Raw genomic sequence first — 26111 nt, forward strand, 5'->3', positions numbered from 1 at the left:
GCAAGTTATTCCGAAAGCTTTTGAAAGTGCTAAATTATAGAATGGTGTATCCAGGGCGTCAACATTACAAGGTTAGATTTGGATTGTCCATTATTAGCTAAGCAGTTGAATATTAACTCCAGCGATTTCTACAGGAATTACTAGAAGGAGAGAAGTTTACACTTAACCCTTTGAGGCTTGTAGTCGTACTTCCATAATGTATCAGAACCATTTTGCTACCCCCCTGTAAATAAATATTTCACAGCGATCTGCGTATGTTCCACTTGCCTGAGCCACAGAACAACCTCAACCATCTCAGAAACAAGGACTGGGTCTCGAGCCTCACGTTTTAGGTAACATATATTTGGGACAGCTGGTCTATCACTGTACAACACCCTCTTGTCTCCACATCACATTTTGAAGGAAAACTCAGAAAATCAATTCTCTTTCCCTCTGCAGGCACTTCAAGAACACACCTTTCAATTCTCTGGAATTTGTTAGCAATCTCACCAGCAAGGTATCAACCCCCACCATGGTGGTAACTCCATGCTTCACTGTTTTCTTTTGCTTTTGCCTGCTGAAGGGAAAGAGAAAGCTATGGAAGTGGGGCTTTCCCAACATCCATATAATGCTCGATGAAGACTATAGAGCTCCAACCAGACAAAACAAATAAACAGCAAGAAAAACTGAAATATGTTTATATTGCACTGAATACAACATTGATTTAATGCTCAGAGTGATGCAAATGGGAATGAGATTTTCACAGCCTGTTATCCCGACTGTGAAGTTGGGGAAGGCAGAGCTCCAGGATGTCATCAGTCTCAACTGCAATATCCTCGATGATCAAATAGCCTACTGATACAACAGTTAAGGTTCATTCATGCATAAAAGGGCAATGTACTAGAATCCAACTAGCACTCGCCAATACTTTCAGAAGGGTTAACAAGTATGCAGTTGAGTGGTCAGGAGCTAGGCAAGACAGAGGTCAAGGGAGCAGTAGCTGGGCGCCCTGGAGGAGCTAAGCCTGTTAAGTGCTGGGAAGGGAACTAGCTGAAAGACAACACTACCAAATGTATTTCTAGAATTTTCTATTCTGATCAGGATCAGGATCAGTTACTTTTATCAGTTTCTTCATGCAGCCATCCACGTCGCATTTCTAGGCTTTCCTGCTACAGAAATAAACAGATCATAGGGAGGGGAGGGGTCTTTTAGTTTGTGGAGATAGTTTGTTAGGGAATGTTAGGTCCGATTCAGTGAAGTGGAATTTGACAATGGTGGAACGATAAATTTTTACTTGGAAAGAGAACAATTTGGAACATGTAAATAAATTCATTTTTGTTTCAATTTAGAACTCCAACCAGTGTTATGGAAGTCAAACAGGTATCATGGAATGGGCTGTATAATGTGTCTCTTGAGGAAACAACTAAAAGTACCCAATTAACAGGCGTGAGTGAGTGCAAATAGCAAATTGTTTTAGATATTCAATCTCTACTAAATTTATCAGGTAATTACTCTAGTGGAGCCAACTATATCAATTCGATTAAAACTCAAGGACTCCATTTATTTACTTTCCCTGTCTAGGTCAATAAACGGGCGCATGAAATAAATCTATACACCTTCCGAATGACCAAACTGTAACATTAACAAAAGAACAGCTTGAGTCAGCCAGACTTACATTTGTAAATGGTGGAGAAAGGATTGTTCCTGCTGCTGCTGGTAAACGATAGTTTTGATGCTGCTGGTAAACGGTAGTTTTGGTGCTGCTGGTAAACGATAGTTTTGATGCTGCTGGTAAACGATAGTTTTGGTGCTGCTGGTAAACTATAGTTTTGGTGCTGCTGGTAAACGGTAGTTTTGATGCTGCTGGTAAACGGTAGTTTTGGTGCTGCTGGTAAACGGTAGTTTTGATGCTGCTGGTAAACGATAGTTTTGATGCTGCTGGTAAACGATAGTTTTGGTGCTGCTGGTAAACGGTAGTTTTGATGCTGCTGGTAAACGGTAGTTTTGGTGCTGCTGGTAAACGATAGTTTTGATGCTGCTGGTAAACGATAGTTTTGGTGCTGCTGGTAAACGGTAGTTTTGATGCTGCTGGTAAACGGTAGTTTTGATGCTGCTGGTAAACGATAGTTTTGGTGCTGCTGGTAAACGGTAGTTTTGATGCTGCTGGTAAACGGTAGTTTTGGTGCTGCTGGTAAACGGTAGTTTTGATGCTGCTGGTAAACGATAGTTTTGATGCTGCTGGTAAACGGTAGTTTTGATGCTGCTGGTAAACGATAGTTTTGATGCTGCTGGTAAACGATAGTTTTGGTGCTGCTGGTAAACGGTAGTTTTGATGCTGCTGGTAAACTATAGTTTTGATGCTGCTGGTAAACGATAGTTTTGATGCTGCTGGTAAACGATAGTTTTGGTGCTGCTGGTAAACGGTAGTTTTGATGCTGCTGGTAAACGGTAGTTTTGGTGCTGCTGGTAAACGGTAGTTTTGATGCTGCTGGTAAACGGTAGTTTTGATGCTGCTGGTAAACGGTAGTTTTGATGCTGCTGGTAAACGGTAGTTTTGGTGCTGCTGGCGTGTCCTCTTGGGCACCAACCCAATACCAAAAAGGACAGTATCATATGTGCATTGGTGTAAAGGTGCAGAGACCTCCTGCAAAAAGTGGCTTCATACGAGCAAGAATGCTAATGTGGCTGTGTACAAAAGTGGCAACTTAAACAAAAAGGCATTGTTTTAAAAAGTAAAACCAAACTTTGGCGGGCCACCGTACCATTAATATGATTGAAGAGCTGGAGAAATAATTAACTTTTCAATTTAAAAAAAATCTCACGGGCAGTTGAGAGGCTGTAAGCAGCATTCATCCATGAATTTTATTATATGCATGCAAAGCACTCCTTTATCTAACATTAGAGTGATGAAAGCACAGGTACAATGACATCCATAGATTGCTTCTGCAGTCAAGTTTGAATGAACGATCTCATTGGAAGTTAGATGTGAAGTGGGACAAGTGGGGCTGGGCTAACATTATAGTAGCAATGCTTGAATTGTTAGTAAAGTGTATCTTTGAAATAAACGCTGTAGACGGTAATGGTTCTTCACCAATGCATGCTGGAATACTTGACTACAGGTATCTTTAGAGACAGCTAGTTTATTTAGAATTGTTATTCAGAAGCTTGGGAAAATTACTCATTGCTATGTTCAGAACAAGAAGATAAGGACAATGAAGGCCAGACAGGATGCCATGGGAACAGGAAGCCCAGGCTAGAAGGAGTTAAGATAACAGCGGACATTTGCTGGATTTGAATAGCTCCATTGATGTAGTATGAGGTGTCTACTGTATATGATCCACGTCTCAGCCATAGAGGAGGGCGGGTATCACGACTGCCCTGTAGACCATGAGCTTGGTGCCAGATTTGAGGTTCTGGTCTTCAAACATTATCTTCCTCAGACAACGCTTGCACACTGGAGTCGGTGTTGGACCTAGTCATCGATGTCTGCCCTTGCTGATAGTAGGCTCCCAAGGTATGGAAAATGGTCCACGTTGTCCAAGGCCGCGCTGTGGATTTTGATGACTGGGGGGGGCAGTGCTTTGTGGCGACGTCAGGTAGACACCACAAATCGCTGGAGAAATACCACCAGCACTGCCTCTGCAAGATCCTGCAAATCCACTGGGAGGATAGACGCATCAACGTCAGTGTTCTCGCTCAGGCCAACATCCCCAGCATCGAAGCACTGACCACACTCGACCTGCTCCTTTGGGCGGGCCACATCATCCGCATGCCCGACATGAAACTCCCAAAGCAAGCGCTCTACTCAGAACTCCTACATGGCAAGTGAGCCCCAGGTGGGCAGAGGAAACGTTTCAAGGACACCCTCAAAGCCTCCTTGATAAAGTGCAACATCCCCACCAGCACCTGGGAATCCCTAGCCCAAGACCTCCCTAATTGGAGGAAGAGCATCCGGGAGGGCGTTGAGCATCTCGAGTCTTGTTGCCGAGAGCATGCAGAAACCAAGCGGAAGGAGCGTGCGGCAAACCAGGCTCCCCACCCACCCTTCCCTTCAACCACTGTCTGCCCCACTTGTTAGAGACTGTAATTCCTGTATTGGACTTGTACAGTCATCTGAGAATTCAGTTTTAGAGTGGAAGCAAGTCTTCCTCGATTTTGAGGGACTGCCTATAATGATGATGTAGTATAAGTGTTGAAACAGTGTGTATTGATTTAGGACTGTCGCAAAACCACCCAAAATTACAGCAACTCGTGTATTATAAAAGTATGCTGCAAACTTTGTATTGTTGAATGTGGTAGCTCAGGCAACTGAGGATTACTGCCCTGCATGTGCTCGAATAAACGTTTTACTTGCTAAACTCAGTAGACAAGTGAGTGGTTACTTTTACCACAACAGATGTTACTACATTGCTCTAAATCTGTAGCTTCTGGGCAGTCAGACAGCAGCATGCCAATGTTGTTTCACAAAATAATACAATGAAGGGGCATTTCATTGGAGCTTCTCCTGCTGCATCACCGTAACTTCACTGTAATTTCAGCAAAAGTCTCACTTACGCACTTAAATGGGGTTTGCACCCAACGTCTGGCAGAAAACCCATGGAAATTCACCTCCAATCTAACAACTTACATTTATATTGTGCACTTTGCAGAGGTGAATTCGGACAATAATGACACCGATCCAAAGGAGATATTAGAAGGGAATTCCAGCACATGGATCAGGGCCAGATTAAGGGCCTGATGGGCCTGGGGCAAACTGATCCAAATGGACCTATAATTATGTTTGTTCATGTTCATTACATTACGTATATGATTCTGATTCTCAGTATGAAAACATAGGCCAGTATATTCAACAATGAAAGCATATATTCTGTATCAAGTAGGTATATATTCTGGTTCTGGTAACATTGCAATACTAGATTTCTCTCAATAACATAACATGTGAAATAAAACAGGCTAGTATATATTCTGTTCTGTATATAGGTTCATTAGTGTATATAGGTCCTTCTGTACATAGTTATAAACAAGTGAATCAAGCCTGTATAGTGAATAAGTATATATCCTGTAGCTACTTTACAAAGATGACATTGCGAGATTTCCTATATGTGAATTTCTCAATGACGTCTCCCGTTTCAATAGTAGCCAACAAGTCATGTTCAATACACAGGGCATTCAGTCGGATTTGGCTCATCATTGACCAAATTTGAATTTTCACTCTCGAGCACAGAAAACGATCGTTCTCCATTACAGTTTGTAATCATCAGGGACCGGTACATCCGAAGAGCAATTGAAACAGTAGGAAATGTTTTGTTTTTCCTCTCTTATTGTCTATTCTATTTGGGAGGCCTTATATTTTTTTTCTACATTTATTTGGTGGGCCTGAGGCTGCAGCCCCATCCACCCCATGGTTAATCCGACGTGGATGGCTGAAAGCACATCCGCTAATGGTGGGGCAAATGGAAGGAGGCCAGAGTCAGAGGAACGGCAAATCTTGCTGGAAAAAACAGAGGGGTCGGGGAGTGGGGGGGGGGGTAGGTTTGAAAGAAGTTACAGAGATAAGCAGCATCAAGGCCATGAAGGAGTTAAACACAAGGATGAAACTTTTAAATTGGAAGTACTGGATGAACAAGAGCCAATGTAGGTCAGCAAGGACAGTGGTGATTCAGGATACAGGCAGGATGAAAGTGAAGATAGAATCTACAGCTCAGAATTGAAGCACTGACCACACTTGATTAGCTCCGCTGGGCAGGCCACATAGTTCGCATGCCAGACAAGAGACTCCCAAAGCAAGAGCTGTACTCAGAATTCGTCCACGGCAAACGAGCCAAAGGTGGGCAGCGGAAACGTTACAGGGACACCCTCAAAGCTTCCCTGATAAAGTGTGACATCCCCACTGACATCTGGGAGTCCTTGGTCAAAGACCGCCCTAAGTGGAGGAAGTGCATCTGGGAGGGCGTTGAGCTCCTCGAGTTTCGTCGCCGAGAGCATGCAGAAATCAAGCGCAGGCAGCGGAAGGAGCGTGTGGCAAACCAGACTCCCCGCCCACCCTTTCCTTCAACCACTGTTTGTCCCACCTGTGACAGAGACTGTGGTTCTCGTATTGGACTGTACAGTCACCCAAGAACTCATGCTAAGAGTGGAAGCAAGTCTTGCTCGATTCAGAGGGACTGCCTATGATGATGATGACAGCTCAGAAACAAACCATTCGGTCCAATTGGTCTAGGACATTTTTAAGCCCCACACGAGCCTCCTCCCACTCTACTTTATCTAACCCCATCAGCATATCCTTCTATATAAAAGCAATTTACTGCAGATGCTGGAAATCTGGAATAAAAACAGAGAATGCAGGAAATACTCAGCAGGTCAGGCAGCTTCTGTGGCAAGAGAAAGAGAGTTAACATTTCCAGTTGATGACCTTTCATCAGAACTGGAAAAAGTTAAAGAGACGTAACAGGTTTTAAGCAAGTACAAAGGCAGGGATAAGGAGGGATGGAAGGAAAGAACAAAGGGGAAGGTCTATGATAGGGTGGCAAAGATTGAATGACAAAAGGCATGATGGTGCGAGGGAAAATGGGGTGGCAACAGAAGTAAGGAAACAAAAGCTGGATCCAGAAGAAGTGAAAATGGAAATAGCAGAATCAGCACCTGCTGCCCAAAAAAGTGGGGGCAGAGGCATATCCTTCTATTGCTTTCTACCTCATGTATTTACCTAGCTTCCTTTTAAATGCATTTATGCTATTCGCCTTAACTACTCCCTGTGATAGTAAATTCCACATTCCATTCACTCTCTGGGTAAAGAAGTGTCTCCTGAATTTCTTACTGGATTTATTAGTGACCACCTTATCTTTATGACTCCTAGTTTTGGACTCCCCCATCAGTGGAAACATCTTCTCCACATATACCCTATCGAACCCCTTCATCATTTTAAAAGACCTCTATCAGGTGACCCTCTGTATTCACTGAGAGAAAAGAGCCACAGCTTGTTCAGTCTTTCGTGATAGGTATAACTTCTCAGTTCTGGTATCATCCTTGTAAATCTTTTTTGTACTTTCTCCAGTGCCGCCTCTTGTTTATATTAAGTCCCTCCAGAGCGAGTGTGAGTCAGGAATAGGTTATCCTGATTCACCTGTAAATGTAGCAATCACGGAGTAGAAAAAGGTAGAATAAAATACGTGAAACATATGGATATTTGTTCATATACAAAGAACAGTTTTTAAATGGCTGCACCATTCATTACCCTGATTGAGGCAAGGTGGATAGCAGCAGGATTCATCTTGCATCACCATAAAGGAATAGGGAAGGGATAGGATGGGTTCAGCAGGAGAAAGGAATAAAGGAAGTGGTTAGGTGCCTCTTGTTTAATGAGTCATTGATCAAGGTAAGCAATGGGATTGCCAGCAAACTGGCCCTCCAAGCAGTCTCACTAGCTCAGCAAAAGGGAAGGGGGAAGAAGAGGGACTACCATTAACAAGCTGCGGGCAGTATCCATGAAGTGAAAAGGGATTGCAGCCATTTTCCTTAGCTCAAACTTGAGTGCGAACACGATTTTCTCTCATTACGTTACACATGTAGATCCTATCGATGTGATAGGAGGGCATCTTTTTATTCATTTCTTCTTTATTTAAACAAAATATGCAGACGATGATCTATACTGCCGAAACATCCTTTCTAATCTATTGTAGAACATTGCTGGCTAATTACATTTTGCAGTTCTGCCTGTTGACTGCAAATCAGCACAGTGTGCTTTTGCAATCAATAGGTGATTCACAGAATGTGGCTGTTTGTGGGTCAGATTGAATTAAGTGGGGAAAAAAGGTTAATTATCAAGTACTTTCTTTTATTACATAGACGGTAGAGCCTGAGTGTAACACATCAAAAGCAAGCTTCGATCCCGCGAGCTTCTAGATCACATGAATGAACTTAGCTGAAGATATTTCTGAACAAATGTTTTCTGTTATGAATTGCGCAGACAATAATTGATCAGTACCTGTGATTATGATGTCTTTGTTGATGGCTCGAAAGTCTGTTTGTTAAGATGGATTTCTATTTTAGTCAATCGCCTCTTTATTTTGGTTCAACCGTTAAAAATCTCTTCTAAATCAGTCTGAGGCTTAAGAATGATTTTGCAGTTAGAAACAAAGTAACATAGAAATTTACAGCGCAGAAGGAAGCCATTTCGGCCCATCGTGTCCGTGCCGGCCGACAAAGAGCCGCACGGCCCCCGGTCAGCAGCCCTGAAGGTTTCATATAAACCCATGAACAATGAACAATGGCGGACAGGTAAAGAGCATCCGGCCCAACCAGTCCACCCCGCACAACTGCGATAATCCATGTATGGCAATATTTTACACTCCACCCCACCCGGAGCCAAACGATCTCCTGGGAGAGGCAAAAAAAGATTAAAAACCCAGGCCAATTGGGAAAAAAATTCTGGGAAAATTCCTCTCCAACCCATCCAGGCGATTGAAACTAGTCCAGATCACTCTGGCCGTGTTAGATTCCCTGAAGTACTTACCATTGTATCTGTGCCAGTCAAGAGGTTATCCAGTCTAATCCCACTTACTAGCTCCAGGTCCGTAACCCTGCAGGGTTCCAGCTGTGGCCGAACCAGTGTATTATACAATTTAAGCATAACCCTGCTCTTGTATTCTATGCCTCGGCCAATAAAGGCAAGCATTCCGTATGCCTTTTTAACCACCTTATCCACCTAGCCTGCTACTTTCAGGGATCTATGGACAGTTGAACATTAATGTAACGTATGGGCTTCTTCCCAAGCAGATCAGACCTCCAATCTGGAAGTTTAATGCCGCCACTCCTTTCCATTTCAATTCACCATTCTATGGAGCCTCAGTCTAATTAACCTCGGTATTTTCATTGATTCGTACATCCTGTTAATTGCAGCACTCTTCTGAATACACTTACTCTAACTAGATTCTCCCCTTCCTCTTCAATCATGCCAACAGGAATTAGAAGAATCGTATAAAATCATCACACTGATTACTGGATCTCCTCAGAGCCAGCCCAAAATACAAGCGCATCCACATGGACTATTTTGTCTGGGCCTGTATCTGCTCGCAATGAATCTCTCCATCATCTCCTTCCTCACCAGTCCATCAAATTCCCCCAACAGGGCAATTAGAAGATTGGAATCTTTCTGGCAATGTTCACCAACATATCATCATATAATAACGAATTACTAAGATAATACTCAAGTTTATCACCACAGTGTCAGCTGTCGCTCAGTGGGTAGCACCCTCACCTCTAAGTCAGAAGGTTGTGGTTTCGACGCTCCAGTGGAATGCTGAGGAAGTGCTACACTGTCGAAGGTGCCGTCTTTCAGATGAGACGTTAAACAGAGCCCTCTCAGGTGGACGCAAAAGATCCCATGGCACAATTTTGAAGAAGAGCAGGGTAGTTATCTCCAGTGTCCTGGCCAATATTTATCCCTCAAATCAATATCACTAAAACAGATTATCTGGTCATTATCATATTGCTGTTTGCAAATTGGCTGCCGCATTTCCTACAGTGACTACACTTCAAAAAGTACGTAATTGGCTGTAAAGCGCTTTGGGACATACTTAGATCATGAAAGGCGCTGTATAAATGCAAGTTCTTTCTTTCTTCTAAAGAAACTACCTAGAATGAGGCATCTTTTCAGTATTAAAACATCATCATCATAGGCAGTCCCTCGGAATCGAGGAGGACTTGCTTCCACTCCCAAAGTGAGTTCTTTGATGGCTGAACAGTCCGATAAGAGAGCCACAGGCCCTGTTACAGGTGGGACAGACATTCGTCGAGGGACGGGGTCGGTGGGGCTGGTTTGCCGCGCGCTCCTTCCGCTGCCTGCGCTTGGCCTCTTCACACTCTTTATGTTGAGACTTGAAGAGCTCAACGCCCACCCGGATGCACTTTCTCCACCTCGGCCAGTCTTCGGCCAGGGTCTCCCAGCATTACAACATATTACAACAGTGACTACACTTCAAAAAGTACTTAATTGGTTGGAACGCACTTTGGGATGTCTGCTGGTCATGAAAGGTGCTATATAAATGCAAGTCTTTTTCTTTTATTTCTCTGAAGTGTAAAACCACGCAAGGTGCACAACAGAAAAAGAGGTCATATTGTGCGGCCTAACTGCTACAACATTAAAACATTGAACTCATGACCACAAATATTTGAACCTCAGTTCTTGCGCCACAACTCTCCCAAGAAGTGGAATGAGTGATAGAGGGAAAAAGTTACAAAAAATAAAAGTGAGATGAACAATTCACAAGTCAGGAACCTACATTTTGAGATGGATTTTCAAGGGATGTTCATGTGACTTGCAGGGAGAAAACAAAATTAATTTGCCGTATTTATTTTCTATTACTTACTGCCCTCGCATTTAGGAAAAGTATTGCAAGAATACCATACCAGATAGGTTAAAGGGCCTGACCTTTGACATTGGCAGGCCACGGGCAAGTATATTGATACAAAGATTAAAACCTAATCATTTTTTAAACAGCAAGTTAATAAAACTATCACTCTCTGAAGGATATATTTGACAATACATATCAGAGGTAATTCATATCACAGAGGTAATTCATCAGTTAATAATCTGCATCTTAATAATGAATTTTCCACCTCAAAGAGGGAGGACCCAATCCTTTTCCTGAGTAACAACAGTGTTACCATTAAGGATTACAAAAATTAATTAACAAAATGATAAATAGAGAGCTCCCATGAACTAAGAACTCTACCTTATGGAAGTTGACTAAACAAGTCCAGACAACAAATGATAGATATTCATTAATGACTTATATGATGGGATAGAAAGCCACATATACAAATTTGCTGATGACACAAAGACGGGCAGTGTAGATGAAAGCATAAAGTTACAAAGGGATATTGATAGATTAACTGAATCGGCAAAACCATGGCAAATGGATTTCAATGAAGGCAAATGGGAGGTCATCCACTTTGGACCCAAGAAGGATAGAACAGGGTGCTTTCTAAATGGTGAAAAGCTAAAATCAGTGGAAGCCCAAAGAGACAATGGTACATGGATCATTACAATTTTATGAACAAGTACAGAAATTAATCAAAATGGCTAATGGAATGCTGACCTTTATATCTAGAGGACTAGAAAACAAGGTGGTAGAAATTATGCTGCAGCTCTACAAAGCCCTGGATAGACCACATCTAGAGTATGGAGAGCAGTTCTGTGCATCACACGTCAGAAAGAATATACTGGCCTTGGAGGGAGTGCAGCATAGGTTTACCAGAATGATACTCAGACTGCAGGGGTTAAATTATGAGGAGAGATTATACAAACTAGGGTTGTATTCTCTGGAATATAGACGGTTAAAGGGTGATTTGATCAAAGTTTTCAGGATATTAAGGGAAACAGATAGGTTAGATGCAGAGAAACTATTTCTGCTGCTTGGGGAGTTTAGGACTAGGGGACATAGTCTAAAAATTACAGCCAGATCTTTCAGGGGTGAAATTAGGAAACACTTCTACATACAAAAGGTGGGAGAAGTTTGGAATTCTCTTCCATAAATGGCAATTGATGCTAGATCAATTGTTAATTTTAACCAAAAGTATTAAGGGATATGGGCCAAAGGGATATGAAGTTAGGTCACAGATCAGTCATGATCTCATTGAATGGCAGAAGAGGCTCAAGGGGCTAAATGGCCGACTCCTATTCCTATGTTCCTAAATAAAATATCATGTCTCAATCATAGAGATTATCGGAAATAAATGAAAATGTATTCTCGGCTATACGGTTTAGGTACTACCTTTGCTTTATTAAAATGACTCCTTAAAACTTGCTTATAAAAAGAGTTCCTTTTTATTTACTTTAATAAAGCCAAGACAATACCTAAATGGTATAGCCTAGATAACATTACCCACTACCTGGGTAAATCAAAGCCTTCAGCTGATACTTATATTTTCTCCAGGCTGCCTCTTTACTTAAGAAGCCACATTCAAAATATTTAAGCACATGACATTCCTATGTTTGGTGTACAAGGAATTTTTATTGGCTTAATGCCCAGAATTATATATAGCTTTCAAAATAAAACAATTCCCAAACTATTTAAACAAACACTTTAAAAGCTTCACCAGTAAATCCAAAGTGTATAACTGCCGGTTCTTTGTCACTGCTTGAAATAATGATGTTCCTGTGGGTACAATATTTTTTATTTTTAATGGTTCAGTCTATATGGAATGTACAGGTTCAAACCTATGTCTATATCAATCAAGAATATTTTGCAGGAAAAATAAATCCAGGCATAATGAGTCTCCAACCACCGCCCCTTGACCTTCAATGGCATTACCATCGCTGAATCTCCCACCATTAACATCCTTGAGGTCACCATTGACCAGAAACTTAACTGGACCAGCCACATAAATACTGTGGCTACAAGAGTAGGTCAGAGGCTGGGTATTCTGCATTGTATGACTCACCTTCCAACTCCCCAAAGCCTTTCCACTATCTACAAGGCACGCCAGGAGTGTGATGAAATACTTTCCACTTGCCTGATAAATGCAGTTCCAACACCACTCAAGAAGCTAAAGACCATCCAAAACAAGGGCAGCCCACTTGATCGGCAGCCTATCTGCCACCTTAAACATTCACTCCCTCCATCACCAGCCCACTATGGCTGCAATGCGTATCATCTACAAGTTGCACTGCACCAACTTACCAAGGCTTTTTCAAGAGCACCTCCCAAACCCACAACCTCTTCTGCCTAGAAGGACAAGGGCAGCAGGTGCATGGGAACATCACCATCTCCAAGTTCCCTGCCAAGTCACAATCCATTCTGACTTGTAAATGTATCGCCATTCCTTCATCATTGCTGCATCAAAATCCTGGAACCCCCTACCTAACAGCACTTAGGGAGCACCTTCACCACACAGACTGCAGCAGTTCAAAGCGACGGCTCACCTCCATCTTTGAGGGCAATTAGGGATGGGCAAAAATGGGCCTTGCCAGAGACGCCCACATCCCATGAATGAATAAATTTGAAAATACTTTTAAAAAGTAACGCATTCACAAATATTAACATTCTAGAATTCCTATACATCGATATGCAAGGTCTTTTGTCAACCTTTCCCTACCTCAGCCTAAACCGATGCAAGCTGAGTTCTGCTATGTAGTCAAGAACTTGGCTGACTGAAGTCAATTGTATTTCTCAAAGGGCATCTGGCAGTACCATTGCAGCCAGATGGTTTTCTCAGCAAGGTTAATAATCACAGCTAATATAACAGTGGAGAAAACAATCTTTGGCCCATAGCAAACCTGAATTGCTATCTGCAAGTGGCTATTTTTCAGCCACAATCTATTAAATCATAACTATTTAAGTGACCATGAAAAACTATCAAACATCTGTTCATTAGACATTTTGGTACAATGACCACTTTTTCATCATTCACTGCATTACAGTAGGATGACCAAAACATCCTTGAGGGTATTTTATATTCAGTATAGATTTTACATTTATCATTTTAGGGAATTCCAGTTGTTTTCAAACTTATGTGTGGGGCTCATCTGCAGCTATTAACAACTACACAGGAGCCCCCTGTCTTCCATCCTGAAAAAAGAATGCTAATTATCCATCGAATCATTGAGGTTTACAGCAAGTGATTATCCAATTTTTCCTTAAATTGGTGCAAAGGTAAATCTCAACTACTCCCTGGGGGAAAGTACATGCTCCAATAATCATCTGTATAAAAACATATTTATCATAACCCAAAAGGAAAATAGTACATTATTGCAAAAAAAATTAGTAAAGAGCAACAGAGATCGAATGAGTTCATTAACTCCCAGTGATCCCCTTACAGACTCCCTAATATTCAAATATCCTGCATTAGAATATTCTAAAAAAAATAAGGCCAGACAAAACAATGATCAATTAAACAATGGTTACATTTTTTTTAATATCAGTAAATAGTGAATAAATACCATTGCTATATTAGTTTTCAATGGGGAAGGACGTGACAATTAAGAGTTTAATGGAAATGCAGGTGTTTGCACACGTATAAAGCAATTAGAACTTCAAGAGTGTTCTGAAATTGAACAAACGACACATCAGAATCAACTGCAATCCTGCCCTCATTTGAGACTCAATTTAATAGCCTTGTTCAACTCTTATAGCAACAACTGGGGATAGCAATCAGAAACAAGAACTCAAAATGATTTTGTCCCCTCTGCCAAACTAACATGCCAAGATGAACTCCAGTGCCCTATTCCACCCTGGCTAAGATCAGCTAATTCAGCACACACAATGAATTGAACAGGAACCTTCCTGATTTGTAAAGCACTGAGCTACCCAGATCCCCATGTTTTTTTTTTACAAATACTGATGCGCCACCTTTCTTGCGTGACACAGATAAATAATGTGCCAAAAATCGCGGTCTCTACGGGCGCGTACAATGTGCACGCACAGCCATAGAGGCCCCGCAACTGCTGGTTCTCAGCACGCGATGCACTGAAAACCGGCATTTGCGAACTGTCAAAATGTCGACAGTTCCAACGCATCCCTGGGAAAAGGATCTTCGCTGGCAGAGATTTGGGCTATTTGCCCAGCGAATGTCCTTCAAACTCTTACGCCTGGTAAAAGCAAGCGTAATGTCTGTTTTTACCAACGTAAGAGTTTTAAAAGATAGAAAAATAAAATATTTTAGCAATAATTCTTATATTAAAAACCCTGTCCAATATGTTTACCCTTATTAAAGCATATAAAAAATATTTTTGTCTAATTAAATTCAATTTCAATTAATGTTAAATATGTGAAGCGTTTCTCTTATTTATTGAAAATGTTTGTGTTTTTGGGGGTATCCGTTCAAACAGAGACCACCATTACTGTGAATGGAGATACGCCAGTTTCATTGGTTGCTCCGAGAATGCGAGGGCCCGTACGCTGGACTGCGCGGCTAGGCCTCGGAGCGCAAGTCTATGTTCCCCTGGGACCACCAGGTGCTTTTGCAAAAATAATTTTGGTCGGAGGCATCTGCCTGCAGGAAGTCTCCGACCGCAATTTCTAGGCCATTATATCCATTGACGTTAATCCTATACACTAAAACTGCAAACAAGGGCATTACTGTTGTTCTAAATTATTGAATTTCTCTCTCCCCAACCCATTTCTTTAAAATCCCCATCTTAATTTCTCTTATTTTCCCACTTGATCCAAATAGAGTACCAAGTACCAACATGTTTGAAGGGGGACTTAATTTCCAGAAAGATGCTAGTCTAAAACAACAAATAAAATTGATTAAAATAAACAATCAAATTTACTCTTCTGCCAGGCAGCTTGACCTGGAAATACCTGTCAATTTGTGCCCAAAAATGATACAACTGCGGCTCATTGCTGATTTCCGGGGCTATAATTTCCCCTCCGAACACTGGCGCCGGATCCTTAGTGGTATTCCAGCATTGCGTCTTTTTAACTGCAGGACTACCGCTGGTGCGCGCTCGCGCGGTTTTCGGGTCCTCAATGTCGGCGGTGGCAAAGCCCAGCAATAGCGGACTGGAGCGGGCGGCGAGAACGGGAGAAAAGTCAGCGATCTCCTTAACTTTATGTAAGGGAAGCAGAACCACTGCAGAAAATAGCCGGGGGTAAACCTTCTTTGCGCATGCAGTCATTCTCCCGCGATTTCAGGTCAAGGGTGACTCTGCACATACGCAAAGAGTAGGACAGCACTGGACATCTTGAAGCTGCAGAGGTTAGTTGAGGTCAGTGGGATAGGAGCGGTGAGAGGATTTGTGGTTTTGAGGAGTACATTGGTTATATTCAGTATATTGACAATAATAGAAAATAATATAATCAATAATAACTAGTTTTAATAAAATTCAAATATATATATAAAAAATTATATATATATAAAAAATAACAAAATGGAGAATCAAGACATGGAAGTGGCGAGGGCGTTAGATGGGAGGAAAAGGGCCACTCGTTTCTCTGAGGAAGCCCAGGAGTCATTGGTGGAGCAAGTGGAGGCCTGTTGGAATCAGTTAACACCGGTTGGGTGAGGGAAACTGTCACCGTCCATGTATCAGCAGTTATGGCGAGAGATCGCTGAGGCGGTATCCTCCATCGCGCCCATGATGCGGGGGCCGAACCAGTGCCACAAATGGTGGAATGACATTGTTGGGTCTGCAAGAGCAAGTACTAGCTTTTATCATGCATTGACGATTGACTCTTAAGTAGTGCCACGTTTTATTATGTTGTAAAGCTTGGTGTCATTTTTATTTCCCATCATCGATCTCATTGTGTTAGTCCCCTGTATTTGCATATGTTCATCATGCAACATTTGCGTGCTAACAAAACGTAAATCGTCCACTCGTTGACGAGAAGACTGGGGAGCGGTTAATTGGAGATGTGTACCTACATATTGTGTATGTATGCGTTCGGTATTAGTGGCTATCAAATTAGTTTTCAGATATTTTTTGTCACCTTTGCAATAAAAATTAGCTGGCAATAGGGCGGAGCTCCACAAAATAAGCGGTGGTCCGTCGAGGACTATTCCTCTGACGAACCTCGAGGAACGCGCTGCAGCCCTGACGGGAGCATATGATCACGCCACCACGTGTGTTGGTACCGAACCAGTTCTCCCGGAGGGTGTCTGCATAATCCCTGGACGATACTGCAGTCATATAATTCAATCTTATGACAATATAATGGAGAATGTAATGTAACGCTGGGAGCAAGAAATGTTATTAGTTGTAACATGATTTGTTGGTTGATCACACTCTGCCACTTGGAAAGCAAACTGTTTGGAACTCAAGTTTTATGTTATGTACTTTCTCTATACTTTGCTTATGATACTTTCATGTAATGATTCTCAGTAAAAAATGTTTGTTCTCCACATAAGCCTACACAAAGTGAATTGCTCTGATCCCTCCCCTCCTCTGCCGCTAACCATTAATGTTATGTTTTTACAGTTGCACAGGTGGAGCCTCCTGCTCCTACCAGAGAGGAGTCATTGCAGGGAAGAACAAATGAAGAAATGGTGGAAGAGACAGAGGAGATAGTGCTGCAGGAGCTGGAGGAGACCGCTCCTCAAAGCTTTGCAATGGTGGTGGGGCAGGAGGAGGGAGGGGTGGCGGGACCTGAAGGACCCTTTCCACGGGCGGCCACCGGTTCCTCGTCGGAATCCAACTCCCAGCCCGGGGAAGCTGGATCAAGCGGAATGCAACGGCGCACACCGACCCCCATGGTGAATCCGTGGCCGCTGATCCGCCAAAGTGGGAACGCTGCACGACAGGCAGATGAGCGCCTGGACATGGTGGGACTGTCCAGGATGAGTATCGACTTGATTCGAGAGTTCCTCCAGGGCACTGCTGGGTTGTCCGAAAACATTGCGGCTTTATCAGCCCGTCAATTGGAGGACGTGGTGGAGCTGATTGCCGCGGTGAGGGAGAACACCCAGACCGCCAATGGCATGCGGCAATCGATAGTCGTGGGATATGGTACTGCACGCCAAGGTACCATTCCAGCAACGGTGACAGCACCTGATCGTCGGAACTAGTTTCTTTCGACTTTGAAGATGGGTCCTCAGCACCTTCATCTTCTCCAGAACCCCCAAACATAACGCTGCCATTGTCGCCCTCCTCAGCAGACACGCTCGAGATGCTCTGCTGGTGCACGACGTACTGGTCCTGATGTGGGCAGGGCCAGGGGTATTGATCGCGGGAGGAGGAGGAAGGGGTCCGGTGCGGGGGGGGGGGGGGGGGGGGGTGGCGGGGTGGAACGATTGGGGAGGAAAGGCGTTGGGAAAGGTGGCCGCAGGTAGAATTGTGGGAGGGTGCAGGGGGTTATTGATGCTGTTGCTGTTCATAATGGGGTTTTTTGTACAAATTTTCATTCAGAACTATGTTATTTTACTACATTGTTAAAAGTTTAATACAAATTACAAGTTTTATATAAAATTTTATTCAACGGAACCATTCTTGTATTGTGTTTCACTCACTTCTAGGAAGAGAAAAAAATGTCCCATTTGACAACTTTTAGGAAACACAACTTTAAATGTGTGATTGCCGGCGTCCCTTGTAAGCTCATACCTCATCTTGGATGACCTAGACCCAACTGACTGGGGTTTTTTTCAGTCTTGTGAACATCATGTAATTGGCTAAGCCACTCACAATGCAATAGCTCTACCAACCGGTGAACATCCTCACAGGTGCATACATTACAGTTGTGATGCCTGCTACAGTTGAATAGCCCCATGACCACACTGTCAAGCCATGTGAAGAATGGTTATTTGGATGAGGCCCTAGTGCGTGGACACAACCCCTCCTCCCTTGCTACAGCCAGCATCAGTAAAAAGGGTGGGGGGGGGGGGGGGGGCAGGAGAAAATTTCCAGCAAATAATTCATGTTCAGCAATGAATAACTTAGTGGGCTGACTCCAATGACTTTTTCCTGAGTGGTGTTACATATGTTCCAAAATCCTTTTCCTGCCACCCACAAAACCAGCCCCTCTTACTCCAGTTAAACATTAAACATACGTGAAATATCGGCAATCGAATTGGGTTTATTTTTTAAATAATGTTTTGATCGGGAGCGTCTGTTTCCACGGACCCAGAAGTACACGAGGCAGCATCGCTCAGCAAACATCCCGAGTTCAGTGTGTCCCTGAATTGACGGCAGCTAGCAAGACATGGCATGAGATCAGTAGTGAGGCATCATTCCTCGCCAACCTGCATTCCTCAGTTTATAAAAAAGCTCAAGCAATAAAATGAACCACTCCTCTCCCTTTTCCCATCCCGACACGTGTAACCACGAATAAAATATTTCATTGGCGGTGATTGCTGCGACCGGCTTTAATTAGATCAGCTCAGGCCTGGTTGTAAGTACTCCAAAAATGACTTTATTGTATATGAAACGTGATAATAAATGCAGCTTTTCTTTCTAAAGGCTAACGAGCTGCAATGCGTCCCAAGCTCAAAATGTTTGTATCAGCCTCTGCAAATGTTGCTTCCTCTCCATGCAAACTGCCCCAGGAGCTTGATGGAAGTTCAACTCATGCTGTTGATGGAACAAATGCTAAGATTGCTCCTTGTCAGTCTAATTCAAAAATCTCTGCTTGGATGTAATAGGGAGCAAAAGTTGTTGGGATGGTGGGGGGTGTCTCACCAGACTGTTACATCACCTGAGTGAGATTGAAAAGGGATGGCAGCCTATTTTCTTCTCTGGAAGTAACGGAAGCAGGCCCTCTCAGCCCATCGTGTCCGCGCTGGCTGACCAAGAAGTATCCAGCCTAATCCCACTTTCCAGCTCTTGGCTCTATGGGTGTATTGCAGCCGAGCCTGATTAGGTGATCCAACAGTACTGTTGGTGGTGAAGCGTGGCTTGTGCTGGTGATGCAAGATTGTGTGTGGCAGAGGGAAATTGATCTTGGAATCATGGAACAGGGAATGGGGTGCTTCCCCTCTGGGTTAGGGAATGGAGGAGGGGGAGGCTTCCCCCCCTCAGGGTCAGGGAATTGGGAGGGGAGAGCGATCCCCCTCCGGGTCAGAGATTTGGGGGGCAATCCCCCTCTGGGTCAGGGATTTGGGGGGAGGAGGGCTCCCCCTCCAGGAATGGAGGGCTCCCCGTATTATTCATATTAATAGCCCAAAGAGGAGGAAATGTGTCAGAATGCAGTGAGTGCATCCATTTCCAATGATCTTCCTGTCGAGTTTAGATATATTTTGTATAAGTCAACAGCAACCTATCCAGTGACGATTTGATTGTGCTAACAGGAACGGTCGATAATTCGGCCTTTAACATGGTAATGAGCTCACAGTAAGTGGCCCTTGTTGGATGATCTGTGATCTCAAATAACGCAGGTAACTTTAAGAACGGCAATTTGTTGAGCTGTTCAATACAGTATGACGTTGATTATTTTTGAATTGCAGCCAAAACAAAATTTTACTTCAAAAAAAAATAAGGGTTTAGTTCCTTCTGAAGGAACAAAATAAGTATTTGATATTCATGTTGCTTGTTCTAGCTTGGTTATAATGTCATGAATGACATTTTATTTGTTCCTGATCTTTCTTGTTTAAAATAATGTATATATTTTATTCATGTGCCAGTATAGCTTTTATTATAGTATAATAATTTGCAAGAGGTAAAATCTGAAATCATATTTTATTGTAAATTATTGAACACAAGAAATAAGAGCTGGAGTTGGCCATTTGGCCCTTTGAGCCTGCTCCACCATTCAACAAGATCATGGCTGATCACCTATCTCCACTCCACCTTCCCGCATTATCTCCATACTCCCTTAATACCCCCAAATTTAGTGACCCCGTGTCTTGAATATACTCAACAACTTGAGCACCCACAGCTCTTGGGAGTAGAGAATTCCAAAGATTCACAACCCTTTGAGTGAAGAAATTTCTCCTCATCTTAGTCCTAAATGGCCGACCTCTTATTCTGCGACCGTAACCCAGTGTTCTAGAGTTCCCCAGCCAGGGGAAACATTTTCTCAGGATTAACCCGGTCAAGCCCCTTAAGAATTTTATATGTTTCAATCAGCTCACCTCTCATTCTTCTACACTCGAGGGAATATAGGCCTAGTCTACTCAACCTCTCCTCATAGGGCAATTTCTTTATCCCAGGAACCAGTCTAGTGAACCTCCAAGACAAGTATGTCTATCCTTAGGTAAGGAAACCAGAACTGTACACAGTACTCCAGGTGTGACCTCACCAATGCCATATATAATTGTAGCAAGGCTTTTTTACTTTTGTACTTGTAATGTATGCACCTCAGAGTATGCTCACAGGTTTGCAGAGCTGTTGAGTTGGGAGTAGCTTAGCCAGTCACATGATGTCCATAAGACTCAATAAACCACAGCCAGTTGGGTTCGGGGGATCCACAAGTAGGCAGGTGGTTTAGAGCCTGGTAATGTTGCTATGAATTCTTAAGCAAAGAACCCATGAAGCAAATACATTACAGTACTCTAATCCCTTTGTAACAAAAGCTAACATACCATTTGCTTTACTAATTGTTTGCTGTATCTGCATGTTAACTTTCTGTAATTTATGTACAAGATCCCCCAGATCCCTCTGAATGCAAACATTTTCCAGTCTCACCATTCAACAAATATTCTGCTTTTTCACATCCATAGTTAATAGACTCATGGTTTAATAGAAAAACAGTGCATTTAAAGTTTGAAAGATAAATGAAAGCCCTTGCTCCTAACTTCAGCTGCATTTTGTTATTTGTTATCTTTAGAACGTGTCAAGAGTGTAGATATGAGATCCTGTCATCTTAACAGCTGTGGCTTCTCATTCCAATCAACAACACACTGTTAGCTTAATATGGATTATTTGTGATTCGCCAAGGCAATACTTGGCTGGGAACATCTGCACAATTGTATAATATATTCAAAAAGGCATCTTAAAACAGGATACATCTGAGTGTGCTATTGAGGTTAGAAAAAGTAAAATAGCTTTCACATTTTTTCTAGTGCACTTTAAAACTACTTTAGGAAATGTGATTTTTTTTTGTATTTATTATGACTCATGCTAAATAAGAGGGTAAGAATACAACAATATCAATCAAAAGAATTGCCTGCTGGACTACTTGTTTTCAATTAATGCTTTTTCACCTTTAGCTAAAACAATGGCCCAGAATTTGCAGTTGTAATGACAGCGAAACGGATAGCGTTCGTCATCATTACTGTGTAAAACGGACAGCAACTTCTGGCATCCACACATGCGCAGTTAAACGTGGAAATCTGGAAGTTACTGTCAGTGACACCCTGCTCCTCCACAGGGTGCACTGTTGCAATCTTCACAGATGCAATCAACACAGAATTCGTGATATGATGGAAACGTCAACTTATTACACACTAATCTCACTGTAAAAACCACTGAAAAAGTTAAGCCTTATTGAATGAGGTGTAAACTTGCACTTACTTAGAGCCTTTCACAACATCCCAAAGTGCATTACAGCCAATAAAGTATTTTTTGAAGTGTAATCACTGTTGTAATGCAGGAAATGTAGCAGTCAATTTACATACAGCAAGGTCCCACAAACAGCAATGTGATAATGACCAATATGATGTTGGTTGAGGGATAAATATTGGCCAGAACACCAAGAATAACTCCCCCACTCGAAATAGTGCCATGGGATCTTTTATGTCCACCTGAGAGAGTACCTTAGTTTATCGTTTCATCTGAAAGATGTTACCTCCGGCAGTGCAGCACTCCCTCAGTACTACATTGGAGTGTCAGCCTAGATTTTATGTGCTCAAGTCTCTGGAGTGGGAATTGAACCCCCAACCTTCTGATTCAGGCGAGGGTGATACCAACTGAGCCACTGGCTGACACTTAATGGTGTACTATGTCATCATTACGGCTGAACAACCTATCTGGCCCTGAAAAACTAATTTTCAGAGGGTGGAGTGTCATTCCCTCCATTCTATGATAAACGTTTCATAGAATTTTAAAATAATAAAAAATAATTTTTATATTTTTTTTAAGTTGATATTTCAGCTTCTATCTGAATCCCATGTGTATGTCCCAATCTTTCTTTCTCTGTAAAATGATTAAAAAGTGAAGGATAATAATTGCTTTTTACTTGGTCTTCACTGTTCCAATGAAGCTCAACGCAAGCTTGAGGAACATCTTCTCGATTAGGCACTTTACAGCCTTCCGGACTCAACACTCAGTTCAACAATTTCAAATCATAACCTCTGCCCCCATGTTTTTGGACAGTGGGTGCCAATTCTGCTTTTCCCATTAACATCTCTCCTAGCCCCATCTTTTGTTTCTTTGCTTGTCCCATTACCACCCCCTTTTGCCTTGCACCATCATTCCTTTTGTTATTCAATCTCTCCTGCCTATCACAAACCTTCCTTCTTTTTTCTTACTTCCCACCCCCCGCCCCTTCCCTGCCTCTGTACTCGCTGCTTAAAACCTGTTCCATCTTCAAAACTTTTTCCAGTTCTGATGAAAGGTCATCGACCTGAAACATTAACTCTGTTTCTGACTGGCTGAGTTTGTTCAACATTTTCTGCTTTTTACCTCCTGGTTTGCTAGCTGTGAGAATTCTTCAATCCGATTGGTTGCTGTGCATGACTGCACTGTGCCTGGATGCCACAGATCCCCTTTAAATAGCGCCAGATTGAAACTGATGCTGGAATAGGGGAAATCTACACCACAGAGCCAGCAAAATCTTTGTGAACAGCTTTCTTTGAGGTCAGCAGTGAGCGCCGTCCCTTCCCTGCAGACTTGAAAATCAGAGCCAAAAGAGAGATTTACACAGGGTACACGGACAATGAAATAAACAACAAGTATAGATTCAAATAAAACATTTTCATGTGTTGTCTGTTTCTAGCATTTAGCCTTTACACACAGCTGTAAAACGTTTACAAAACCACTAACATCTATAATATGATTGATGTTGATGAAATTACATCTATACGGTTATGTTTGCTTAATTTTTTTTCAATCTTTACACACGATCCTATTTCTTTTACTGGGCAGCCTCCAGAAGTAATGACGATTCAGGCAAGTTTTTAAAACTAATCGAAACAGATGTTTTAACTGTTAATTAGTCCAGTAGTTAATTAAATTAAATACTAAAGTATTAAATTAAGAAAGTTGTATTCACTTTTAAAACACCATTTGCAGCAAATGCTTCGTAATCTAATTTAATTTATTTCCTATTAACGACTTTGAGCTATAATGACGCTGGTTTATTACACTCCGGCGCAGACTAATTAGAAAGAAAATTTAGGTGTAAATGGATATCAAAAATCAACGTACGAACGGGCGTTAATCAAGGGCGACTTCCCGATTACGCCCCCACAGGAAATTCCAGTTCATTCTCAGCAGCACCAACGCCGTCAGTAACCTTTCATCTACTAAAGGATTCCCAGTAGTGGCTCCCATTGTGTGATTCATCATCAGGTTCTGTGACTGACATTATGGCCGTAGGTAGGAGAGATTAAGTGAAAACACTACATTTATGCTCCAGCTCGCAGCAAAGTGCTTAATATGAAACACGAAATAGTCAACTCTGGAACCCATATGTCAATATTAAACATACATAAATGGTTCGTGTATGTGTGTGTGTATACAAACAAAATCACGACATTTTCATTCATGTACCGACTCTGCTGCAAATGTACCATCAACAAAATACCGCTCCCTCTAATCTTCAAAGTAACCAGGTGTATCCAAACTGCAGTTCCGCACAAAGCGGAGAACAATCAGAACCGATTCAACGCGACAGTCACCAGCCTGGCTTCAATTATTGAGCCGCTCGGGGAATCAATGCCCATCAGTTGCTGTTTCGCTGTCTGGAGATCTATTCTCCAGCAAATCATGCACATACAGCACGTCAATGGATATGGGTTACAATTCAAATCAAGAACACTCAGTCAAACTTGACCCCAACAGAATGCACACACAAAGGCCTTGAAGATTGGGGTGGCATTATATATAGTGTTTGCAAAACTACCTGCAAGTTTTGGGGGGTGATAGGTTTAGATGCAACTTCTTTAGGAACACCTCCCTAGGAGGGTTTACATTCCAGAGGCAGTGCCGTATACAAACAGCAGCGAGCAACGTGTGTGTGTGTGTATCCTTGCTGGAACCCTTGCAGTTCCCGCTTGCCAGCGCCTTCCTTTCGCCTCCTCCAGCTGACTGACGAGTGTGTGAGAGATGCGAGAGCAGCTTTTTTCCCCCACCACCACTCCCTCCCCTCCTTTACCTCTTTCGTGATCAGCTTGCAGACATGAAGGCATGTTCTTCTTCCACACCGGCATCTTCCAAAAGAACTCATTCAAAGGCTGGTAGCGGTGCGGAGGTTTCCCTGGTCAGGCGATCGGAACACATCAGCGGGCGGGCGGCTGGCGGTGAGCGCGGTGCCGTCTCTCCCTCCCCTGCCCTGCCGCTCCGCGCCGCTAAACGGCGGCCTCGTTGTCAAGCGCTAGCACCCAAGGGGCTTCCCCCCCTCCCGCACACCAGCACCGAGCGGGGAGCCACACAGATTCAAGGATCAGCAAACTTTAGGAGGGGGAAGGAAGGACAGAAATCTTCGGAATCCCACGTATCAGGATACAAATGTTCCAATTTTTTTTTTAAACACACAAACAGGGATGGAGACAGGGAAAAACCTCACACACAGCATTAATCCTTTTTGTGCCGAGTCCAGATTCTTCCAAGTGTGAATTCAGGTGAAAAAAATCCTTGGTAATGTATTAAAAATGGACGAGTCGAACTTCAGAGTAGAATGGGAAAAAAAAGTGGTGCAGTCCATTCACCAGTTGAAGCGGTCACGGGAGAAGTTGCTTTGTGGAACCGCAGTAAACTTCACATGTAACTGGTACACTGCTTTAGCAGCTTGACCCTATTTGATTGGACTTGAGCACAAAAAAAATCTAGGGTGACACTTAAGTACTGAGGGAGTGCTGCACTGTCGGAGGTGTCATCTTTGGATGAGAAATTAAATTGAGGCCCGTCTACCCTTTCAGGTGGACGTAAAAGATCCCATGGCACTATTTCGAAGAAGAGCAGGGGAGTTATCCCCCGGGTGTCCTGGCCAATATTTATCCCTCAATCAACATAACAAAAAAACATATCTGGTCATTATCACATTGCTATTTGTGGGAGCTTGCTTGTGTGCTAATTGGCTGCCACATTTCCTACATTACAACAGTGACTACACTCCAAAAAAAAATTACTTAATTGGCTGTAAAACGCTTTGAGACGTCCAGTGGTTGTAAAATGCGCTATATAAATCCAAATTTTTTTTTCTTATCACTAATATGAAACCAATCAAACTAAAAACTACCAAAATAAGCATCACGTGCCACCAAAACAACAGGATACTTTCCCAAATAAATCAGGATGTTATTGATGTCTACAAGACACTCTGTACGCTGCGGTGCCCACTGGTCGTGGAAGACATCAAGTGTACTGGTGGGCACCGAGCGCTCCCCTTATAGGATCACCCAGGCACAGACAAGACCGTGGAAGAGAGAAAAAGAAAGACTTGCATTTATATAGCGCCTATCACAACCTCAGTTTGTCCCAAAGTGCTTTACAGCCAATTAAGTACTTTTGAAGAGTAGTTACTGTTGTAATGTAGGGCAGCAAATTTGGACAAAACAAGCTTCCACAAACGGCAATTTGATAATGACCAGATTATCTG

At 42.6% G+C, this 26111-nt stretch overlaps 1 protein-coding gene across 1 annotated transcript in view; it reads right to left on the reverse strand.

Moving 5' to 3' along the window:
- Positions 1 to 24774, reverse strand: part of grip1 (glutamate receptor interacting protein 1) — a 528142-nt gene extending 503368 nt beyond the window's left edge. The window contains exon 1 of the mRNA XM_070900296.1: positions 24669 to 24774. Within this exon, the coding sequence (XP_070756397.1) occupies positions 24669 to 24723 (55 nt within the window). The 5' untranslated portion in view covers positions 24724 to 24774. The remainder of the gene's footprint in view (positions 1 to 24668) is intronic.
- Positions 24775 to 26111: the final 1337 nt, after the last annotated feature.

The sequence above is a fragment of the Pristiophorus japonicus genome, chromosome 15 (assembly GCF_044704955.1).
Source record: "Pristiophorus japonicus isolate sPriJap1 chromosome 15, sPriJap1.hap1, whole genome shotgun sequence".
NCBI classification, from domain to species: Eukaryota; Metazoa; Chordata; class Chondrichthyes; family Pristiophoridae; genus Pristiophorus; species Pristiophorus japonicus.